Source organism: Chiloscyllium plagiosum, unplaced genomic scaffold (genome assembly GCF_037043375.1).
Source record: "Chiloscyllium plagiosum isolate Xiang-an unplaced genomic scaffold, Cpla_swu_hap1 HiC_scaffold_27, whole genome shotgun sequence".
In the NCBI taxonomy this organism is placed as follows: Eukaryota; Metazoa; Chordata; class Chondrichthyes; order Orectolobiformes; family Hemiscylliidae; genus Chiloscyllium; species Chiloscyllium plagiosum.
In genome coordinates, this window is record NW_028270165.1 from 55,041,077 (window position 1) to 55,064,774 (window position 23,698).

Below are 23,698 nucleotides of genomic sequence, written 5' to 3' on the forward strand. Positions count from 1 at the left end.
GGCTAACTCTCTCTCCAACATCTCTCCTGTAAGAATCTGTGCATGAACTGACCTTTTTTTGCCAGAGGGGTGTGTTTATGGGAATGTTGCAGGAAATCGGAACTGCAGCTTTTTGAAGTTGCGGGGAGATTGTGTCGGTTGGGTTTTCAAACGGCTGTTATTCTACATTGTTTTCTTTATTTGTGTTTCATTCCGTGGTGTGTAAATAAATTCTGTTTTCCTGGAAACCAGCTGCATCACTCCTGGGATACCTCTGCCTAAAACAACCAGTAAAGTTAGGGTCTGGCCTTGTCCATAACACTATACCTACAAATTGTGTTTCCAGCAAGGATGTTGTGAAACTTGAAAGGATTCTGAGCTTGGAGGGTTTGAGTTATAGGGAGAGGCTGAATAAGTTGCAGATATTTTCCCTGGAACATCTGAGGCTGAAGAGTGTAGAGATTTATAAAAACATTATAGGCATGGATAGGGTAAGTAGTCAAAATCTTTTTTCCAGGGTGGGGAAATCCTAAACTAGAGGTTTAGGATAAGGGGGAAAGATGTAAAAGGGACCTGAGGGGAAACCTTTTCAAGGAGAGGGTGGTACGTGTAGGGAATGAGCTGCCAGAGAAAGTGATGGAGGCTGGTACAATTACAACATTCAAAAGGTATTTGGATTGGAACATGAATAGGAAGAGTTTAGAGGGATATGGGCAAGTGCTGGCTAATGGAACTGGATTAATTTAGGATATCCGGTCAGCATGGACGAGTTGGACTGAAGGGTCTATTTACCTACTGTGCATCTTTTTTGGCTCTAAGTCCCTTAAAAAAAATACCACATTGGGTTTCAGAGTTCGGTTGAGGCAATGTTACTGACAGGCCCCTCTGGTTCACACACAAACTATCTGTCCTGTTACAGAGTCAGAGAGATGTACAGCACTGAAACAGACCCTTCGGTCCAACTGGTCTATGCCAACCAGATATCCAAAATTAATCTAGTCCCATTTGTCAGCATTTAGCTCATGTACCCATCCAGATGCCTTTTAAATGTTGTAATTGTACCAGCTTCCACCACTCCCTCTGGCAGCTCATTCTGTACATACACCCCCCTCTGTGTGAAAACTTGCCCCTTTGAGGTCCCTTCTAAACTTTTCCCCTCTCACCCCAAACCTCTGCCCTCTAGTTCTGGACTCCCCCACCCTGGGGGAAAGACCTAGTGGTTTGGCCAGCTGTATCACTGTGGTGTAAAATTCCAAGCAGTGGAATGTGGTGAAACGGTTAAAAATTATGTCCCAATACATGTGTGAATCTAACCGGAATGGAGGTGTTGCTTAGTCCCGTGTGAATCTTATTACACACCTCCCCGTGTGAATCTTCTTATCTGTATGTAACCAGAATGGAATGTGTTTTTTAGCCTTGCTCTGCTGTTCACATGAATGTTTACATCTGGAAAAGAGTATATCAGCTGGAAAAGTCTCCAGTTCGGTGAGTCTGCTCCGGGGTTGCGTTTAACCGCCGAGCGTGGGTTGTTGGCAACCGCTCTACGAGAACTGACGGCTCCCAGTTCCAGTAACACGTAGAGTGAGTATAAGCCAGACCCGGGAGTCTGCTCCGGGGTTACGTTTAACCGCCGAGCGTGGGTTGTTGGCAACCGCTCTACGAGAACTGACGGCTCCCAGTTCCGGTAACATGTAGAGTGAGTATAAGCCAGACCCGTTGTAAGTTTGAGAGACCTGGTTGTGGCGACGCTGCGGGGAATAAAATGCTCATATTCTAGCAGACTCGCCTCTTGGTCGTTTGTTCTGTGTCAGACTACTCTCCTACGAACCTGAATTTTTTAAAACATTTGGCGCTGCGAGCAGGGTCAATCGCAATTGAGGAGAGATTTTGATACAGAACAATGTTTTGGAAAAAGACTAAGAAACCAGAAGAACAAACTGTGGAGGTCCCGACCGTCCCGGGATGGCATGGATGTGGGCATGTACGTGGCAGTTTGTTTGAGAAATGGTGGGGGGCGACCGGAGGAACCCCAGGGTCGCTGCTGTCCACCCTTGAGAGGATCCCAGTCCTGCCGAAGAACCCCTTGCCTGGGGTACAGCGGAGGATGTGGGCATGTCCAAAAAGCTGAAGCGGAGTTAACAGAATTGAATGGGATTGAACTGAACTGAACTGAGTGGAACTGAAGTGAATCAAATTGAACGGAACAAAATGGAACTGAGCTAAATTGAATTGAAATGGACGGAACTGAATTGAACACAATTGAATTGAACTGAACAGACCTGAACTGAGCTGAATTGAACTACACTGAATTGACTGAACTGAAATTAACTGAAACGAATTGAACTGAATTAAGCATAATGTAACACATGTATTGGGCCAAGCAGTGGAATGTGGTGTAAAATTCCAAGCAGTGGAATGTGGTGAAACGGTTAAAAATTATGTCCCAATACATGTGTGAATCTAACCGGAATGGAGGTGTTGCTTAGTCCCGTGTGAATCTTATTACGCACCTCCCCGTGTGAATCTTCTTATCTGTATGTAACCAGAATGGAATGTGTTTTTTAGCCTTGCTCTGCTGTTCACATGAATGTTTACATCTGGAAAAGAGTATATCAGCTGGAAAAGTCTCCAGTTCGGTGAGTCTGCTCCGGGGTTGCGTTTAACCGCCGAGCGTGGGTTGTTGGCAACCGCTCTACGAGAACTGACGGCTCCCAGTTCCGGTAACACGTAGAGTGAGTATAAGCCAGACCCGGGAGTCTGCTCCGGGGTTACGTTTAACCGCCGAGCGTGGGTTGTTGGCAACCGCTCTACGAGAACTGACAGCTCCCAGTTCCGGTAACATGTAGAGTGAATATAAGCCAGACCCGTTGTAAGTTTGAGAGACCTGGTTGTGGCGACGCTGCGGGGAATAAAATGCTCATATTCTAGCAGACTCGCCTCTTGGTCGTTTGTTCTGTGTCAGACTACTCTCCTACGAACCTGAATTTTTTAAAACAATCACTCCTGGGATGTCTCTGCTAAAAGCTCCTCATGCATTTTTGTAAATCTCTATAAGGCCACCCCTCAGCCTCCGATGCTGCAGGGAAAATAGCCCCAACCTATTCAGTCTTTTACTGTAGGTCAAGCCCTCCAACCCTGCAAACATAGTTGTCAATCTTTTCAGAACCCTTTCAAGTTTCACAACTTGCTGCAAACATGTCGGCTTTGTTCATCTGACGTGGGAGAATTTTCTGTATGATGTCTTCTATCTGAAAGAGCCCTCCCCTATGCTGCGACAGAGGCACAATGACTCAAAATCCTGACAAACTGTTATCAGTCCAAGATTCATTTGTAGAAGCTTCTCAATCACATCTGTAAATGCACCAAATGTATTTAAAAATGAGTCATGAATAAAGGCTGCATTAATTTTTATTGTGAAGTTCTACTCATACATCTCAAATCAGAGCATACAAACCTGGTCAGAAGCAGCCTACGGAGTCTAAGATGCCACTGGCTATTTCCCAAACAGGACTGACTTTGCAAGAAACCATAGACATTTGAAATGAATGGGGTGCCATTCATTTTAAGATCAGGTGAACCTAAGAGGCACTGCATTACCTTAGAAATGAGAGATCCTTGACACACACACACAGCTGAAATCATTGCTGCGCTATTATTAGCAAATTGGAATTAAGGCTGGTGTTTTTTTGCTGGAGCAGAGGAGGTTGAGAGGCGAAGTTTATAAAATCATGAGAGGTATAGATAAAGGTAGTTGTCTCTTCCCTAGGGTGGGGAAGTTCAAGACCAGGGGGCACATATTTACAGTGAGGGGAGGAAGATTGACAAAAAGACAGGTGGGGACAAATGGTTTTGCAGAGTGTGGTTCACATGTGGAATGAACGTCCAGAGGAAGTTGTGGGCACGGGTACAATTACAACATATAAAAGACATTTGGATAAGTACGTGATTAGGGGGAAAGGTTTGGAGGGAAAGGGAGAGGTTGAATAGGTTGGGGCTGTTTTCCCTGGAGCATCGGAGGCTGAGGTGCTGCCTTTTATGGGTTTATATAACCATGAGGGGCATGGATAGGGTAAATAGTCAAGGTCTTTTCCCTGGGTTGAGGTCGTCCAGAACTAGAGGGAATAGGTTTAAAAGTGAGAGGAGAAAAATTTTAATGGGACCTGAGGGACAACGTTTTCACGCAGAGGGTGGTGCGTGGATGGAGTGAGCTGCCACAGGAAACAGTGGATGCTGGCACAATGTCAACATGAAAAAGGCACCTGGATGGGTGTATGAACAGGAAGGGTTAGAGGAATACAGGGCAAGTGCTGGAAACAGACCCTTTGGTCCAACTTCTCCATGCTGACCAGGTATCCTAAATTAATCAGACCAAAGGGTCTGTTTCCAGCACTTGGCCCACATCCCTCCAAACCGTTCCTAATCATGTCCCCATCCAGATGCCATTTAAATAATGTCATTGTAACAGCCTTCACTTCTTCTGGCAGCTCATTCCATACATGTACAACCCTTTGTGTGAAAAAGTTACCCCATAGGTCCCATTTAAATCTTTTCCCTTTTGCCATAAACCTATTCCCTCTGTTTCTGGAATGTCTAACCTCCAGGGAAATGACCTTGTCTATTTGCCCTATCCATACCCCTCATGATTTTATAAACTCATATAAGGTCACTCCTCAACCTCCCATAATCCAGAGAAAACAGCCCCAGTCTACTGTAGCCCAAACCTTCCAACCCTCAGCAACATCCTGGTAAATCATTTCTGGTGGAGAAGTCAATGATTTGGGTTAATACCTGAAACACTGACATCACTGCTGGTGCTGCCTGGCTTGCTGTGTTCTCCCACCCTCCTGCTTGCCTACTTTGGATTCCAGCATCTGCAGTTTTTTTTGTCTCTAACCAATGGCAGAGCAGACTCGATGGGCTGAATGGCCTAACTTCTACTCCAATGGTCTCACAGGCTTAGGTTTGTGCGGATTGTTTCAGTGGGAATGTGCAATCCCAGGCTCAACGAGCAGCAGCGCCCAATGGATCAAAGTTCATAGAATCACAGAATCCATACAGTGTGGACACTGGCCCTTCAGCCCAACAGGTTCATACTGACCCTCCAAAGAGTAACCCACCCAGACCCATTTCCCAACCCTATTACTCTACATTTACCCTGACTAATGGACCACACCTACACATCCCTGAACACTGGGACAACTTAGCTTGGCCAATCCACCCCAACTTTCACATCTTTGGTTTGTGGGAGGAAACCGGAGCACCCAGAGAAAACCCACGCAGGCACAGGGGGAGAATGTGCAAACTCCACACAGACAGTCACCCCAATGGTGGAATCGAAGCCAGGTCGCTGGCACTGAGGCAGTGCTGCTAACCGCTGAGCCACTGTGGGTGTGGGGTGCAGTCCAGCAGAAAACAAAAAAAAAAGCCCATCGACTCTTCCACCACACCGACTGCCAGAAAGGGCAGGAAGTTCAGTCCTGGGGGTGATCCACAGCAACCTCACCGGCAGAATCAGATTGTTGGGAGCGCTGGTGTCCCCGCTGGTGCCTTTGCAAGTTGCAGAACTGAGTGAAGGCCTTCCCGCACTCAGGGCAGCTGAAGGGCCTCTCCCCAGTGTGGACTCGCTGGTGCTTCAGTAGGTCAGAGGAATTGCTGAAGGCCTTTCCGCACTCAGGACAAGCGAATGGCCTCTCCCCAGTGTGGACCCGCCGGTGGATCAGCACGTGGGAGAAATTGCTGAAGGCCTTCCCACACTCGGGGCAACTGAAGGGCCTGTCCCTAGTATGGACCCACCGGTGGGTAAGCAGGTTGGAGGCATGTGTGAAGGCCTTCCCACACTCACGGCAGCTGAAGGGCCTCTCCCCTGTGTGGACCCGCTGGTGGGTCAGCAGGGCAGAGGAATCGCTGAACCCCTTCCCACACTCTGGGCAGGAGAATGGCCTCTCTCCGGTGTGGACACTCTGGTGCCTCAGCAGGGTGGAGGCCTGGGTGAAGGTCTTTCTGCACTCAGGGCAGCTGAAGGGCCTCTCCCCCGTGTGGACCCTCTGGTGGGTCAGCAGGGCAGAAGAACTGCTGAACCCCTTCCCACACTCTGGGCAGGAGAATGGCCTCTCCCCGGTGTGAACCCGCTGGTGCTTCAGTAGGTCAGAGGAATTGCTGAAGGCCTTCCCACACTCGGGGCAGCTGAAGGGCCTCTCCCCCGTGTGGACCCGTCGGTGCCTCAGCAGGGTGGAGGAACTGCTGAATCCCTTCCTGCACTCAGGGCAGGAGAATGGCCTGACCCCAGTGTGACTGTGCCGATGAGCCTCCAGGGCAGACGGAACACAGAAGCCTATCCCGCAGTCACCACACTTCCACGGTTTCTCCATAGGGCAGGATTCCTCAGGTTTCTCCATGGCCAAAGCTTCAGCTGCACACAAATGTGTGTACAGCCTCTACCTGCTGTGAATTCCTTTCCAGGCCGTATAACTGTTTTAGGTTCCACACTCAGTGCAACAGTAGGGACTCTCGTCCAGACCCAATGATGCTGAAAACGTACTGAACCACAAAGCTTTGCTCTTTTCCACAGAATCTTAGTCAAAAATAGTCACAGTCGCAATGGATTAAGCGACTGTCAGACATTGACGTGAAAGTGAGGACTGCAGATGCTGGAGAGTCAGTGTCAAAGTGCGGTGCTGGAATGGCACAGCAGGTCAGGCAGCATCTGAGCAGCAGGAGAGTCGACGTTTTGGACATAAGCCCTTCGTCTGTTGATTTTTAAACTTCGGTCTTCAGATCAAATACTCTGTAAAAATAAATTACAAAAGTGATCACTGTCAGTCCAGGGTAAAAATTCAGAACAAGCTTCTATTTTGTGCAGAACATTTTTTTCCTTTATTATTCCACAAAATTGAAAGCACCATCCCACTCATACACTCCCTCTCTATTCTCACTCCGCTCTAACTAATTCTCCTGAAGGTGCTGCTTCAGGATCTTACAGGGGCAGAAAAGCAAAAACATCAAGACTTACATCCCTTTTGAATTTTGGATAACTCCACCTGAAAGTTTATATTTTCCACGACATTGGGATACTGCTCCGAGTGAGCAGATCTGATTTTGGGAAGCCAAAAAAACTGTATAAATTCACGATGAACCTGCAATACAGCTTCATTACAAACAACAAGACACAAAATGGTTAACGTCCTGGGGGGGCATCAAGGCACTGACACCAACACCAGTGAGAAAGTGAACATACAGATGTGACAAACATCAGTCTTTCATCTTTTAGAATGGGTTGCAGGTAAAATGAATATATAAATCCCAGATCTTCTTACAGGTCACCTTCTCAAGATAACAAGGTTTTGTAACAAAAGGTGACATCTCAGCTCAGACAATGCATTAAAGGTGCGAGGTTAAGTGTCTGTCTGCATCCCAATATTGAATCAGGCTGGTTTTCTTTGACAAAGTGGAATTTACAAAATATTATATATATTCACCGCCTATATTGACTGCCTGCAGATTTGCAGTTTTTGAGCAAAATCGAATTTTTGGATCAGAAATTAGCTAGCTGAAAGAAGACAGAGGGTGGTGGTTGATGGGAAATATTCATCCTGGAGTTCAGTTACTTGTGGGGTACCGCAAGGGTCTGTTTTGGGTCCACTGCTGTTTGTCATTTGTGAAAATGATCTGGATGAGGGCATAGAAGGATGGGTTAGTAAATTTGCGGATGACACTCCGGTCGGTAGAGTTGTGGATAGTGACAAAGGATGTTGTAGGTTACAAAGATACATAGATAAGCTGCAGAGATGGGCTGAGAGGTGGAAAATGGAGCTTAATGTGGAACAGTGTGAGGTGATTCACTTGGGAAGGATTAACAAGTATGCAGAGTACTGGGCTAATGGTAAGATTCTTGGTAGTGTAGATGAGCAGAGAGATCTTGGTGTCCAGATACATAGATCCTTGAAGGTTGCCACCCAGGTTGACAGGGTTGTTAAGAAGGCATATGGTGTGTTAGCTTTTATTGGTTGAGGGATTGAGTTTCGGAACCATGAGATCATGCTGCAGATGTACAAAACTGGTGCGGCCACATTTGGAGTTTTGTGTACAGTTCCGGTCACTGCATTATAGGAAGGTCGTGGAAGCTTTGGGAAAGGTTCAGAGGAGATTTACTAGGATGTTGCCTGGTATGGATAGAAGGTCTTATGAGCAAACGGTGAAGAACTTGAGGCTGTTTTCGTTTAGAAAGAAAAACATGGAAAGGTGACTTAGTAATCAGAGGGTTAGATAGTTTGGACAGTGAATGCCTTTTTCCTTGGATGGCGATGGCTAGCACGAGGGGATAAAGCTTCAAACTGAGGGGTGATAGATATTGGACAGATGTCAGAGGTAGTTTCTTTAGTCAATAGTAGGGGTGCGGAACGCACTGCCTGCAACAGTAGTAGATTCGCTAAATTTAAGGGCATTTAAATGGTCATTGGATAGGGATATGGACGAGAATGGAATAGTATAGGTTAGACGGTCTTCAGATTGGTTCCACAGGTCAGCACAACATCGAGGGTCGAAGGGCCTGTACTGCGCTGTAATGTTCTATGTATCTGCAAATATTCTGAAAATATAAGTTCACCCCATAGACTTTTATATACGTGTGCGCATGCATGAGAGAAAGCAAATGTCTATTTCTGTGCTGTTTATCTCTGTCTAGTTGATAACAAATGCTTTATTTCTGAGGATATAAATATTGTTACAAATCAGAGCTGTGTAATAATAGTTAGATGTAAGTGAGAGAGAGTTCCTCAAATTGGGCGCTATAAGAATCCTGGGAGACCCTTTATTTCTGGTCTACTTCCTAATGAACAAACATTAAGCATTGTCACCTTTTTTTTTGTTTAATTTCCCTGCTACGACGAGTCTCTCTGTCTGGATGGTTGACAGGCTGGGAAATTGTGGGTTAGGCCTTGATTGGCTGAATATTTTATTGATCTGGAATGTATCAAAGATGGGGGTGGGGTCAAAACTTCAGCAGAAATCCAGCAGAGCTGACAACAGTTGACATAGAACTCTGTAGGAACAGGGAGATCAACAGAGGACAGAGAAATCAGGACCTGAAATCCAATCTGACACCAGACTACCATGTTATCAGTGCTTTGATTAGTAGTGCCAACCCTCTACCTTAACCGAGCTTCTCATTCAACTTGAATTCCATGTACCCCCTTGATATTCAGGATCCAATCCTTGTCATCCTGAAGCCATGTCTCTGTAAGGTGTCTCTGATCATAAGTATTCTTTTCTGTGTGCAGTCAATTCATTCACTTTATTATAATGCAGCACACATTCAGATACTGAGCTTTTAGTTTTTTTTGTGATCTTTAGAATCCAGCTTTGCTTGCTGGTACATTTCTCCTCCTTGTCCCTTTCTATCGTTCTTGAAAGTTCATTTTCCATATCACTACATTGCTCACCTGCCATAATTTGGATTGGCCAGGCTAAATTGTGTCCAAGGATGTACAGGTTAGGTGGGTTACCCATGGGAAATGCAGGGTTATAGTTTCAGAGTAATAAATGCAGGAGTAGGCTATTTGGCCCATCGAGCCTGCTCCTCCATTCATTAAGATCATGGCTGATCTATCCATCGTCTCAGCTCCTCCTCCCTGCGTTATCCTGACTACCTTTAATTTCCCTACCCTGCAAAAACCAATCCAACTGTGTCTTGAATATACTTAATAAAGCTGTCTCTACCTCTTCCTCAGGCAGAGAATTCCATAGATTCACTACTCTCCAGGAAAAGCAGTTCCTCCTCATCTCAGTCCTAAATCTACTCCCCATAATCTTGAGACCAAATCCCTAGTTCTAGTCTAACTCACCAGCAGAAACGACTGGACAGGATAGGTGGGGTGGGGTGGGGGTGGGTCTGGGTGGTATGCTCTTCGGAGGGGTCAGTGTGGACTTGATGGGCTGAATGGGGCCTGATTCTGCACTGTAGGGATTCTATGATTTACCGCAGTTGTGTGTGCCCCATATCACAGCACCCAGAACTTCCCACCTTCAGCAAATTGAAAGACAAGTCCCACCCTGCCCTCTCGTATGTGTGTTATCTAAATGCTTAATCGTTTCTAGTGAATACAGCCCACACCTCCCGCTGCTGGCAGTAACCTTTACAATGCTGATGAAACAATGCAATACCTGCAGTACTGAAAATTGTAAGGCTTCTAACGATACCAGTTACTGATTCACTGCTCCTTCTGATGAACAGCGTTGGAAATACAATGTTGGAGGCTGAATGAAATAAGCAGTTTAAAACAAAAGCAACCTAACCCTTCACTAGGCTCCCTGCTCAGCACATTGTACTTACTGCTAGTAAACCTAGCACTTCATCCCCACAGTGCAATTAATTCCCGCTTTCCAACCAAATCCCAGATGTGCTCCCTCACTCAGTTGCTGTCTCACAAATGAAAGCTTTCATTGTAACTTCTTCTGCTCCCAGGAAGGGCAAAGTATCTTTGAAAGCTGCTCCTGAAATTCTAGTCTTCACAACTACACTTCTACTTTCACAGAAGACGATTAGAATCATACAGTAAGGAAACAGACCCTTCGGCCCAACTCGTTTGTGCTGACCAGATATCCTTAATTAATCTAGTTCCATTTGCTAGCACTTAGCCCATACCCCTGTAAACACTTCCTCTTCATGTATCCATCCAGATACCTTTTAAAATGTTATGTACCAGCCTCAACCACTTCCTCTGGCAGTTCATTCCTTACAGACATCACCCTCTGCGTGAGAACGTTGCCTCTCAGGTTCCTATTTCCCCTCTCACCTCAAACCTATGCCCCATACTTTTGGATTCCCATATCCTGGGGAAAAGATCTTGGTGATGCTTCCTATCCATGACCCTTCTAAACTTCTATAGGGTCACCCGTCAGCCTCCAACACTCCACAGAAAACAGCCCCAGTCTATTCAGCCTCTCCATGGAGCTCAAACCTTCCAACTCTGGCAACAGCCTTGTAAATCCTTTCCGAACTCTTTCAAGTTTCACAACATCTTTCCTACAGCAAGGAGATCAGAACTGAGTGTGGTATTCCAAAAGCGGCCTAACCAATGTCCTGTACAGCCATAACATTACCTCCCCACTCCTGTACTCAATGAACTGCCCAATAGAGGAAAGCATACCAAACACCACCTTCACTGTCTGATCTACTTGCGACTCCACTTTCAGGGAACTATGAACCTGCACTCCAAGGTCTCTTTATTCTGCCACACTCCCCAGGACCTTAGGTATATAAGTATGCCCTCATTTGTCTTACCAAAATGCAACACTTCATATTTGTCTAAATTAAACACCATCTGCTACTCCTTGGCTCATCACATCTGATCAATTCTAATTTATAATGAACTTCCTTTCCTCTCTCATTCCCTAAAAGCAGAAACTCTCCATCCCACACACTCCCTCCATTCTCACTTTGCCGAACCTAATCTCTGCTGTACCTCATCCTGAAGGGTCTGGTTCATGCTGGTTAACAGGCCCACACTCAGGGGGAATCTAACTGAAACATACTGAATACAGAATTGCCTGGACAGAGTGGTCATTGGGAAGATGTTTCCATTGATCAGAGAGTCTAGGACCCGAGGGTACAGTCTTCGAGGAAAGGGGAGACCTTTCAGAACGGAGATAAGGAGAAGTTCTTCAGCCAGAGAGTGGTGAATCTATGGAATTCATTGCCACAGAAGGCTGTGGAGGCCAGATCATTGAGTATATTTAAGACAGGGATAGATAGGTTCTTGAATATCAAGGGGATCAAGGGTTATGGGGAGAAAGCAGGAAAATGGGGTTGAGAAATTTACCAGTCATGATTGGATGGCAGAGCAGACGCGATGGGCTAAATGGCCTAATTTCTGCTCCTATGTCTTATGGTCTTTGCATGTGAGAACTGGGAGCAGGAGTAGGCCATTTGGTCTTTCGAGTCTGCACCAGCATTGAACAGATCATAACTGGAAATGAATATCCCTACATCTGGGTGGACAGGCTGGGACATTTTTCACTGGAGCATAGGAGGTTGAGAGGTGACCTTATTGGGGATTATAAAATCATGAGGGGGAATAGATGGGGTGACCAGTGGGTATCCTTTCCCGAGGGAGGGGGTTTCAAGATGAGGGAGCAAATTTTGAAGGTGAGAGGAGAAAGATTTTAAAAAGACACAAGGAGCACTTATTTTTTAAGAACGTGGCTTGTGTGTGGAATGAGTGTCCCAAGGAAGTAGTGAATGCAGGTACAGTTACAATGTTTAAAAGACATTTGGAGAAGTACATGAATAGGAAAGGTTCAGAGGGATATAGGCCAATCACTGGCAGATGGACCAGTTTAATTTGAGAACATAGCATGGACTCGTTGGACTGAAGGGTCTGTTTCTGTGCTGTATGATCCTGTATCTGTACTGGTCTTAAAACCATTTTCTTGGAGATCCATGATAGCAGTGGTCTGAGTGGTCTGCTGTGCTGGGCTCTGCCATACCCCCTGGCAAGGTGGACCTTAACCCCCCCCCCCCCCCCCAAAAAATTGCTAATATAAATGTACTGAACATCTGGACTTGCTATAATTGTGATTTGACAGCTTTAAGACCAGAATGAAAGCAAATGAAGGAAAGGCGCTGAAAGTGGTGCAGCAGGTAGGGCACTCTCCTACTGCATCAGGGGTGCATGGAGCCATTGCTCAAACTCCCAGGGCAGACCCTTTGGGTTTAATGGGGCAGCAGTTACTCTCGGAGTTTGGCAAACTCTGAGATAAGATTGAAGCAGCGGTGGAACCACTATCTGCCACGCTGGAAAAGCATGGTCAGGAAATTCAAATGTTGGACCAAAGAGAATAGGCAGAGGAGGAGAGGACCGTGGCACCGGAGACCGTGGCGGAGGTCTCGGGAGGAAGGATCCGAATGCTGGAAGACCAGGTACGGGTCCTTCAGAAGCAAGTGGGCGACCTGGAAAACAAAAGTAGAAGAAAAAGCTTACAGCTCTTGGGTCTTCCGGAACGCGAGGGCAGTGAAGACCTCGTTGGATTCCTGGAGAAGTGACTCCCGACATTCCTGGGGCGGGAGTTGGAGTCGGGCCTGTTGAATGTGGAGTGGACCAACGGGATCACAATGCGCAGGTCCAGGCCGGACCCACGCCACCGCACGGTCCTAGTGCAACTCCTGCATTACAAAGAAAAACAGTTAGTGACTGAAACAGCAAGAAGACTGGGAAGTGATCCAGAGGCTTTAATGCACAAAGGCTCAAGAATAATGTCTTTTCAGGACTTCTCAGGTCCCAGAATTAAGAAGAGAAGGGATTTGATGAGGTTGAGAAAATTAAGGGATCTGAACAGTCAATATTACTTCAGGTACCCTGGCCGTGTTTCATTTCTCTCATGGACGGGCGGTATATAATTTTGATTCAGCAGAAAAAGCAAAGGACTATGTGAATTCTCTGAATTAAAGGACTCCAGTCGGGGTGGAGGGAGGGGGCATTGTTACAGACAATGGTACAGTTTTTTTGCCCCTTCCTGTCTCCTCTCTCCACTTATTTTGTGGTTATCAGTTTTATACCAACTGCCTTGAAGTAAAACCAGAATGATTTAGTATATCGGTCAGTTGGATATTATCTGGGGCCTTTGTTTTTTACTGCTGTCCTTTTGGTTTTGGACTAGGGGTGGTTCAGATGTATGGAGAAAGGGTGTGTGGGGGGGGGGTGGGAAATGGACATCCATTGTTAACTCTCAGAATGTAAATAACATGTTTTTCATCTGTGTATTCCCTGGGGCTAGGGCACGGCCTCAGCTGGAAGGAGCCGGGATGGTAGCAAGGATTGGGAGGAGGGCACCCTATTGGCAGGGATGAGGGAGATCTCTAATGGTATTGGGGGTTATTTGGGTGTTTGCTTAAGTTATATGTAGTGGTTAGTTAGTTTTTTAGTTGTAGTAGCTTTTACACTTTATACATTTATTGTCTTTGTCACTCGCCGCACTTCAGATAAGCTTCCTCCTCTCGGGAAACCACGGGCTGTTCTGGATGACCATGGCTAGTGATTCGTTCAGGTGGTGCACCTGGAATGTAAAAGGGAGCCATTCCCCCATTAAAAAGAAAGAAGGTTCTGTCAAACCTCAGGAAGGAAAGGATGGACATCGCCCTGCTGCAAGAAACACATTTAACCGATAAGGAACATCTGAAACTGCAGCAAGGGGGGGTTATGATAGGGTATTCTTCGCCTCCTTTAGCTCCAAGAGTAGAAGAGTGGCTATATTGGTAAGAAGGAACCTTCCTTTCCAGGCAATTGAGCAAATTAAGGACAAACATGGACTGCCCATCGTTCTTAAAGCTCAATTACATGGAGAAGAGTATGGTGTCCTGAATGTGTACCGCCCGCCCCCCCACCCTCCACGTGCACCCTCTTACATTTCTGATTGATGCAGTTGCTATATTAATGAGTCTTGGGGTGCACAGCACAATCATAGGAGGGGATTTTAATCGCCTCATAGATCCTGAGGTAGACAGGGTGACAAAGGGCCTGGCATGTATGACTGCACAATCTAAGCAGTTGGTGGACATGATTAGTTTCCCTACAGTGTAGAAACAGGCCCTTCGGTCCAACAAGTCCACACTGACCCTCCGAAGAGTAAACCACCGTGATCCATTTCCCTCTGTCTAATGCACCTAACACCATGGGCAATTTAACATGGCCAATTCACTTTACCTGCACATCTTTGGATTGTGGGAGGAAACCGGAGCACCTGGAGGAAACCCACGCAGACACGGGGCGAATGTGCAAACTCCACACAGACAGTTGCCCGAGGCCGCAATTGAACCTTGGTCCCTGGTGCTGTGAGGCAGCAGTGCTAACCACTAAACCACCGTGCTGCCCCAGTGCGAGGAGTTGGGGTTAGTGGATGTGTGGACGCACCTCCACCCAAATGGAAGAGACTTTACTTTCTGTTCCAACCCACACAAAGTGTCACACGCGAATTGACATATTTTTTATGCCATTGGATTATTTGGACAGAACATTGGCTTGTAAAATTGGGCAGATAGCTGTCTTGGACCATGCGCCAGTGTATTTAGATGGTAAAATCATGGGTGGTGGAATGGATGGCACTGGCACATGGACCCATTCCTGTTAAGGGACAGCAAATTCGTTGAGTACATCACAAGAAAGTTCAGGGCCTTCTGGAATATCAACTCCAGTCAGGCCAGTAATCCGGCAATACTGTGGGAGGCCACTAAGGCATATTTATGAGGCCTAGTTATTTCGTATTCAACAACTCGAAGGAAGCAGAGGGAGGAGCAACAACAGATGCTGAGGAAGTATATTATATTAGGCCTTCACTGGTCAAGCTGCAGCTCTCTGGGCTGCTCTCGACTCATTACACACACAGGTGGCAAAAAAGGGTCTCCTTCGCCAAACAAAGATTGTTTGAATTTGGAGAACCTGCCCCTCCCCAGTATAAAGGCGGAACAGGTTTCCCTGATGAATGCACCTATGATGATACAGGAGGTGCAGGAAACAATAAAGCATCTCCAGAGTGGCAACGCACCGGGGTCAGATGGATTCCCAAGTGAATTCTATAAGGAATTCATAAATGCCACCTCTGAGGATGTATAGCTATTCATATACACAGGTTTGTCTTCCACCCTCTCTTAGGGAGGCTAATATCGCCTTCATTTTAAAGAAGGGGAAAGAGCTTGAAGAATGTGCTTCATACAGACCCATCTCACTGTTGAATGTAGATTTTAAAATTCTACCCAAGATGCTGGCCTTGAGGTTGGAAAAGGTGTTGCCCTATATTATGAAAGAAGATCAGATGGGTTTTAAGGACCGTAGCTCCTCCAACAATATCAGGAGCGTACTGACCATAGTGCAGGTATGCCAGCAAAGATTGATCCCGGGTTCAGTGGTTTCCCGAGATGCAGAAAAGGTGTTTGACCGGATAGGATGGCTGTAACTGTTTGGGGTCCTCAAGCGTTTTGGTCTGGGGGGATCCTTTGCTAGACGGGTAGTGGTGTTGTACAATGATCCTAAAGCAGCAGTCATCACAAACGGCACAAAGTTAGATAACTTTCATATTGGGAGGGGTAGTCGACAGGGGTGTCCTCTTTCACCACTGCTATTTACCTTGGCAATTGAGCCATTAGCTGAGGCTATCAGGTGGGATCCTGAAATAGTGGCGCCAGAGGTGGGAATGGGCAAGCATAAGATCACCCTATATGCTGATGATGTCCTTTTGTTCTTGGTCAATCTGGAGGAGTCCGTTCCTCGATTGATTCAAACAATTAATGTGTTTGGCAGTTTTCGGGCTACAGGATCAACTTTAGAAAATTGGAAGCCAAGCCGGTGGGGGGATTAGTGGAGGTGCCTGATCTGAAGGATAGAATGCAGACCCTGTTTAGATGGTCATCAAAAGGATTTTTTGTATTTGGGAATGTTTATTACTCCTGCTTTCCACCAGCTGTATAAAGCTAACTATGTACAATTACTGGAGAGGATAAAGCAGGATTTGCAGATTGGGAGGGATTACCGTTATCATGGTTCGGCCAAATTACCCTGATTTAAAATGAATGTTCTTCCTCGACTGTTGTACCCCATGAGAATGCTTCCGTTGTTGCTACCCAGAAGAGTATTACTGAGGCTTGATGGTTGGCTCGGTTATTTTATTTGATGTCGCAGGTGCCCCCTAATTAAATTTACCAAATTGCAGCTCTCGCAGGATGAGGGAGGGTGGACCTTCCGGACTTGGAGATATCAAATAAGCGCTTTGTTAGCATATGTGGGTGACTGAGCACAGAGGGATTTGATTTGACGTTGAAGCCTCAGTTGAGATGTCCCCTCAGTTCATCTATTATTCATGGATAAGATGAAATCCGTAACCGAGCAGTGTAAGAATTCAATCATTTTAAATACAGTGAAAGTCTGGAGGATAATGAGACAAGACAAGGGCAATTGGCTTAAGACCTCGCCGTTTACCCCATTGGTGGGAGTCCAAGGATTTAAACCTGGGGCAATGGACTCCGGCTTTAAGTCATGGGCGGCACGGTGGCACAGTGGTTAGCACTGCTGCCTCACAGCGCCAGAGACCCGGGTTCAATTCCCGCCTCAGGCGACCGACTGTGTGGAGTTTGCACATTCTCCCCGTGTCTGCGTGGGTTTCCTCCGGGTGCTCCGGTTTCCTCCCACACTCCAAAAATGTGCAGGTTAGGTGAATTGGCCACGCTAAATTGTGTGCAGGGGTAAATGTAGGGGAATGGGTCTGGGTGGGTGCGCTTCGGCGGGTCGGTGTGGACTTGTTGGGCCGAAGGGCCTGTTTCCACATTGTAAGTAATCTAATAAGGGAATCTCCTGTCTGGGAGATTCATGCAAGGGGGAGGTCTTGATGACATTTAGCCAACTAAGTCAGAAATATGGATTGTCTAATAGGAACCTTATCCGTACTTTCAGATAAGGGATTATATACAGAGGAAGACCACACTCCTGGCTCAGCTTTACAGGTCAGACGTGGAGAAAAGACTGCTCCGGTGTACAGGCGCTCTTTCAGTTAGTACTTTGTATCATTTACAGAAGAGACGTGCCTTTAGGGACATGGAGGGACTCTGTAGGACGTTGAATCAGGATCTCGGAGAGGATGTTTCATTGGAAGTATGGGAAGATATATGGGAAAATGTAAGGAAAATTTCAATATGTAACAAAGCACAGGCCATTCAATTGAAGAATTTACACAGCGCTCATTTGACGTTAGAGAGGCATCTCTAAGTTCAAGAGAGTGGCATCACCAGGGTGTCCCAAATGTAAAATTAATATAGGCACTCTCACACACTGCTATTGGTTATGTTGTAAGATCCAGCGATATTGGAGTGCTATCGTAAGGGAGCTGAAGGACATCCTGGGGATTGAAGTTAAAGTGGATCCTACTTCTGGAGTTGCCAAATTTGTCTTTCTGGGGGAACAGGGGAACAGACTGTGTAACATTCTTACCCACTGTGCAAGGAAGAACATTTTTGGACATTGGAAAATCCCCCAGGGCTTATGGGGTGGCATAGGCTGGTGATGGAACATCTCCCCCAAGATTACCTCACAAATATGGTGCAGTTTTACAAGACATGGCAGCCTTTCTAAATTATATTGATGCAGACTTATCGGCAATATTAATTAGGGCCGTGGTATAGCCATGGGAATCAGTCTGGGCACCCGTGGGACCCTGGGAGGGGGAGGCTGGGGAAAAAGAACACGGGTACAATAACTGGTGCTCCCAGGGATGGGAATCTCAGTGGAGGTGTAGTGAGTGAAATAGAATATAGTAATGTGATATAATTTGAGTTAATTTGAATTCAGTTTAATTTAGTTTTTATTTAATTTGATTGCAGTTTAGTTTAAGCTAAGTTTGTTCTGGTAGAATAGTAGGTAGTTCATCATTAATAGTATTGTGATATGACATTGTTGCACTGCATATATCTTTCTATTTTGGTATTGTTCTTTTTTATCTATAGATGTTTTGTGAAAGATCTGAAAAAGTTTCTAAAAATATTTTTGAAACAGAACACATTTTCTTGCCTTCCCCGATAACTATTTTTGAGATTCATAAGTCAGATGAACTCAGCTTTGAATATATTCAATGTCTCCCTAACTGCAGGAAGACATTCCCACTTCTGAACTCCCCCTTGCTAACATATCACTTGCATTGCTTGCTGCACCTATCTGACAACTGGCATTGACTGGAGTAGAAAGCCTGAGTAGAAGGTAGCCGAGGCATCTTTGTACATCTACACATCATTCCTGATGAAGGGCTTTTGCCCAAAACGTTGACTGACCTGCTGTGTTTTTCCAGCGCTAAATTTTTGACTCTGATTCCAGCATCTGCAGTCTTCACTTGCTCCACAACCCAATATATCACCATTTAAACAACGTATCTCCTTTCTGTTATTTTTTTACAGGAAAGGCTATAACTTCACAATGTGTTACTGCATTTGCCAAATAAGACACATACCTAAATCAACTTTGCTGCAAGTCAAGAACTGAACGCCAGAATGAAAAAATAAAATGGAAAAGAGCGTGTTGTACTCACAGATTTTGGACAGACGGAAGAAGTTGAAGTTCAATCTTCATTCAGAGAGAGAGGAGCAACACCATCTTCACAAGCTCATGGTCCAACTTCCGCATTCAGATATGGGCGGGGGGAGTAATCAAAAGCCGGAGGACCACATTCTTTCCGGTCTTCCAGTGCTTCCTATTGGTCCAGCAGAAGAATGTCGTGCGCTGTTTCCGCCGGCAGCGAAGAGCATGCGCAGTATTTTGCTGACACCGGCGTACATGCGCAGTGCTTGCTGACACCGAGATGCATGCGCAGAATGCCCAATGGAGATGCTGGTGTAACTGACAGATTTACAGTGTCCAAATGCCAATAAGAGAAAACAATTTTTTTGTTTCCCTGGGACTCAACAGTTTATTCCTTTTTCATTTTGTTTGGCTGCTCCACTTTTGTATGTCATTTCCCCAGGATAGAGGAAGTCCAAAACTACGGGGGCATAGGCTTAGGCTGGGAGGGAAAAGGTTTAAAAGGGACCGAACTGGTAACATTTTCACGCAGAGCCAGAGACAGTGGTCTAATCTGGAACAATTACGACATTTAAAAGGCATCTGGATGGGTATATGAATAGGAAGGGTTGAGAGAGAGAGATGGGCCAAATGGTGGCAAATGGATCACGAGATTAATTTAGAATATGTGGTTTGCGTGCTGTGCGTCTCTATGACTCTATTTGTACATAATCTGAACCAAGACTAGGAATAGGCCATTCCACCTTTACAGCCTGTCCTCAACTGTGGCCTAACTGTACAGACTTCAATGCAAGTTTCAGAAAGGTGTCTGCAGCTTTTTAAACAATTGAACATGCTTTCAGACTACCAATGTTTCTAAATAAATCATTTCACCCATTTTCAATGTTAAAGATCAGCGATTTCTCACCCACCTCCCCTCCAACCACCCCTCCCCCATCTTCCAGGTAGAGTCATGAGCATCCATTCACTCTCTATCCTTAGAAAGACTTGATACAGTGATCAACGAGGGCTCGAGGCACGAGAAAGGATGGGAGTGGGGGTGCAGGTAGAGAAATTGGACGGGAGACAGAGGCTGGGAGGAAGAAAGAGAGAGAAAATGGACATGGGGACAGAGCATTGGGGGTAAAGAAAGCCTGGCGGTACATAGGGTGGGGGGCAGAGGGTTTGTCAGAGAGACAGAATGGGAGGGGGGGTGGATGCAGAGTGTGAAACGAGAGAAATTGGGAGTTGCAGAGTGTCGGGAGAGAGAATGAACTGGGTCACGGTGGGGGAGAAAGAGAGCAACAATGAATGACAGGAGAGGGTTGGGGAGAGAGAGGGAATGGATAGAGAGCAGAGGGTGGGGAAAGAGAGAGAATGGAGAGGGGACAGAGAGTGTGTGGAGAGGGACTGGATGGTGGAAGGCAGAGGGTGTGGAGAGAGAGAAGAGGATTGGATGGGAAAAGCAGGTGGATGAGAGACTGGACAGGGGGCAGAGGGCGTGGAGATAGAATGGACGGAGGTGCAGAGCGTGGCATGTGTGTATGTGTGTGTGTGAGAGAGAGAAAAGAGACGGGATGCTAGGGATAGCGAGAGAGAATGGACAGGAGGAGCTGAGGGCATGATTGGGTCCTGATTGAATGGGGAGGTGGTGAAAGGATCCCACCCACTTCCAGCATCCCCTTCTCTGCACACTGGGGATGGCAAGAAGTGGCTTGAAACTGAACCAAGAGTCAGCCCTTTCAGGAGACGGGAGCTGGGCAAAAACAGGAGGATGGGTTGGAGTCCATTGAAAGGTGGAAGAATTGGGAGACAGAGATTTTGAGTAGAAGATAGAGAAGGCTGTTTCATATAAACCAGAATTCTCTCATCTGTTTTCTGTCCTGCACTGACAGTAGTGATGTGTTTTCTCAAGGTATTAGCAGAGGAGGATTTGCTCTTCAGGCATGCACAAGGAATTTACTCAGGGCCCGAATATCAGCAGCGTTTGAATCCAGGAGGGGAAATGTTTGTCTACAGGAAATGATTTCAAACATCAATGTGCATTGAGAAGCCCGTGATTACACACAGACTGCTTCAGGGTTCTGATTGTGGAGAGAACTTGAACTCTCGCGAAATGTGAAGGCGAGCCCGTCAGTGGATCGTTGAAGCTGCTGAGACACAATGACCCCTGCACCATAGAAACTCTGTGGAAGCAAATTCAATTCCTCAAACTGACTGGAGTGTCACCGGGATTGGGAAGAAGCCAATTGATTGCTGAAAGCTGGAGAGGGGATTCCTCGGAGCGCCAGGGACCTGGGTTCGATCCCACCCTCAGGGTGACTGTGTGGAGTCTGCATTTCCCTATCTCCCCCATTCCCCCACCCCACCCCCACCACCCCTCCCGTGTCTGCTTGGGTTTCTTCAAGGTGCTCCGGTTTCCTCCCATGGTTCAAAGATGTGAAGGTTAGAGTGGATTGGGCATTATAAATTCAGGGATTAACTGTGGGGGTTATTGGGTAGGTCTGGGTGGAATGCTCTTCAGAGGGTCAGTGTGAACATGTTGGGCCAAATGGCCTGTTTCCACAGTGTTGGGGTTCTATGATTCCCCCAAAGTGTCTGCAGCCTGGCTTCCAGCTCCATCTCTCTGAGCCGAAGGTCCTCCAGCCTGTGTTTCCCTCGCTTCCAGCACCCAGAACCTCCCACCTTCTGCAAATCGAAAGACAAGTCCCACCCTGCCCTCTCCAATGTGTGTTGTGTAACTGCTTAATCATTTTTAGTGCGCCAGCAAAGGCTGATAGCCAAGTTCGGAAACCAGGAGATGGCCTCAACCGTGACCTTGCGTCCATGTCACATGCTCTCTTTCTCTCTCTCTCTCTCTCACACACACACATACACACACACTTTACCCAGCATGCACACGCTCTCTCTCATGCATGCACTCACACATTTGGGGTGAATTTGCATTTCCACAATTATATATTTGGAAATAGAGCCAGTCTGACTCAAGATTGGGATACAGACAGTCTCGAACCTCAGCTTTTATGCGTTGTTTGACGTGAGGTTCCCTATATAAAACATTAAGTTACCTGGAGAATCTGACTTAAAAGAGGTTCTGGAATGTTCAAATTAATGAACTGAAATCTGCAACCCATTTTAAAAGATGAAAGATTTAACAGCAATCTCGGTTTCTTCAATATATCATTTATGTTACATGACACTAAAGGTTTTTGCTATATATTCTGTGTCTTATGATCCTACTCCACAGCTACCTGATGAAGGAGCAGCGCTCCAAAACCTAATTTTCCCAAATAGGCTTGTTGGACTATATCCTGGTGTTAGTGAGATTTTTAAACTTTGTTTCCAGTGAATACAGCCCACACCCTCCACTGTTGCCAGTAAACTTTGCAATGCCAATGAAACAATGAACCTGCAGTCCTGAAAAACATACAATTTCTTCCAATACTAGCTCCTCATTCACTGCTCCTTCTGAGATACGATACTGAAAACTTAGTGCTGGAGACTGAAAGAAATGAGCAGCTTTAAATCAAAAACCTGTTGGATCTCCAGCTTTCAATGAGTGTCTAAGCCTGGTGGTAAGTTCAGGTAACCTCGACTGCGACCCAATTTTGTTACAGCTTCAGATCTCCCCAGCAAAACGATGTAGAAAAAGTAGCTTTAAAAAAAAGCTCAAGCTCAAAGTGCATACACTCGCCCCACTCCTCCCGCCCCATTTTCTTTACTATTGGTCAGCTCAGTTGTCCCTTTGTAACTGACCCACCCTCCCATCCTGGCACTTTCCCCTGCCACCGCAGGAACTGTAAAACCTGCGCCCACACCTCCTCCCTCACCTCTATCCAAGGCCCTAAAGGAGCTTTCCACATCCATCAAAGTTTTACCTGCACATCCACCAATATCATCTATTGTATCCGTTGCTCCCGATGCGGTCTCCTCTACATTGGGGAGACTGGACGCCTCCTAGCAGAGCGCTTTAGGGAACATCTCCGAGACACCCGCACCAATCAACCACATCGCCCAGTGGCTCAACATTTCAACTCCCCCTCCCACTCTGCCGAGGATATGGAGGTGCTGGGCCTCCTCCACCGCCGCTCCCTCACCACCAGACGCCTGGAGGAAGAACGCCTCATCTTCCGCCTCGGAACACTTCAACCCCAGGGCATCAATGTGGATTTCAACAGTTTCCTCATTTCCCCTTCCCCCACCTCATCCTAGCTTCTAACCTCCAGAAACTCGATCCCCTGACCTGTCCGGACTTGTCCGACCTGCCCAGCTCCTTTTCCACCTAACCACTCCACCCTCTCCTCCCTGACCTATCACCTTCATCTCCTTCCCCACTGACCTATTGTACTCTATGCCACTCTCTCCCCACCCCCACCCTCCTCTAGCTTATCTCTCCACGCTTCAGGCTCTCTGCCTTTATTCCTGATGAAGGGCTTTTGCCCGAAACGTCGATTTTGCCTGTCCTCGGATGCTGCCTGAATTGCTGTGCTCTTCCAGCACCACTGATCTAGAATCTGGATCCCTGGTACAGCCGGGTAAAGCATGCAGCTGGGACGACTGAGTGAACCCTTTCCCACAACAGCAGTCTCCTTCCCGAAAAAGGACACGAGTGAATCAGATGGGGGGGGGGGGTTTCCCCAGGAAATGGTTTCATCCTTAGATTATGAAGTCCAGATTACTGACGGAATTCCAATTCT

General features: G+C 46.5%; 2 protein-coding genes and 1 long non-coding RNA gene across 3 annotated transcripts in view; 2 read left to right on the forward strand and 1 right to left on the reverse strand.

Annotated features, from left to right (window-relative positions):
- LOC148144135 (uncharacterized) overlaps positions 1 to 19,898 on the forward strand; it is a 28,293-nt gene extending 8,395 nt beyond the window's left edge. Inside the window, exon 2 of the long non-coding RNA XR_015751419.1 lies at positions 18,902 to 19,898. This is a non-coding gene — a long non-coding RNA (uncharacterized LOC148144135). The remainder of the gene's footprint in view (positions 1 to 18,901) is intronic.
- The window catches only part of LOC148144133 (uncharacterized), a 278,667-nt gene that overhangs the window by 48,053 nt on the left and 206,916 nt on the right, over positions 1 to 23,698 (forward strand).
- Positions 5,320 to 19,137, reverse strand: LOC148144136 (uncharacterized). Its single transcript, XM_087974619.1, has 3 exons — positions 19,033 to 19,137; positions 12,957 to 13,138; positions 5,320 to 6,763 (listed from the first exon to the last, which is right to left on the reverse strand). The coding sequence occupies exon 3, from the start codon at positions 6,372 to 6,374 to the stop codon at positions 5,451 to 5,453; it is 924 nt and encodes a 307-aa protein (XP_087830745.1). The 5' UTR covers positions 6,375 to 6,763; positions 12,957 to 13,138; positions 19,033 to 19,137; the 3' UTR covers positions 5,320 to 5,450.

Excerpts from the sequence above, each read along its gene's own strand:
- LOC148144136 (XM_087974619.1), bottom strand. The coding sequence starts at position 6,374 with ATGGAGAAACCTGAGGAATCCTGCCCTATGGAGAAACCGTGGAAGTGT.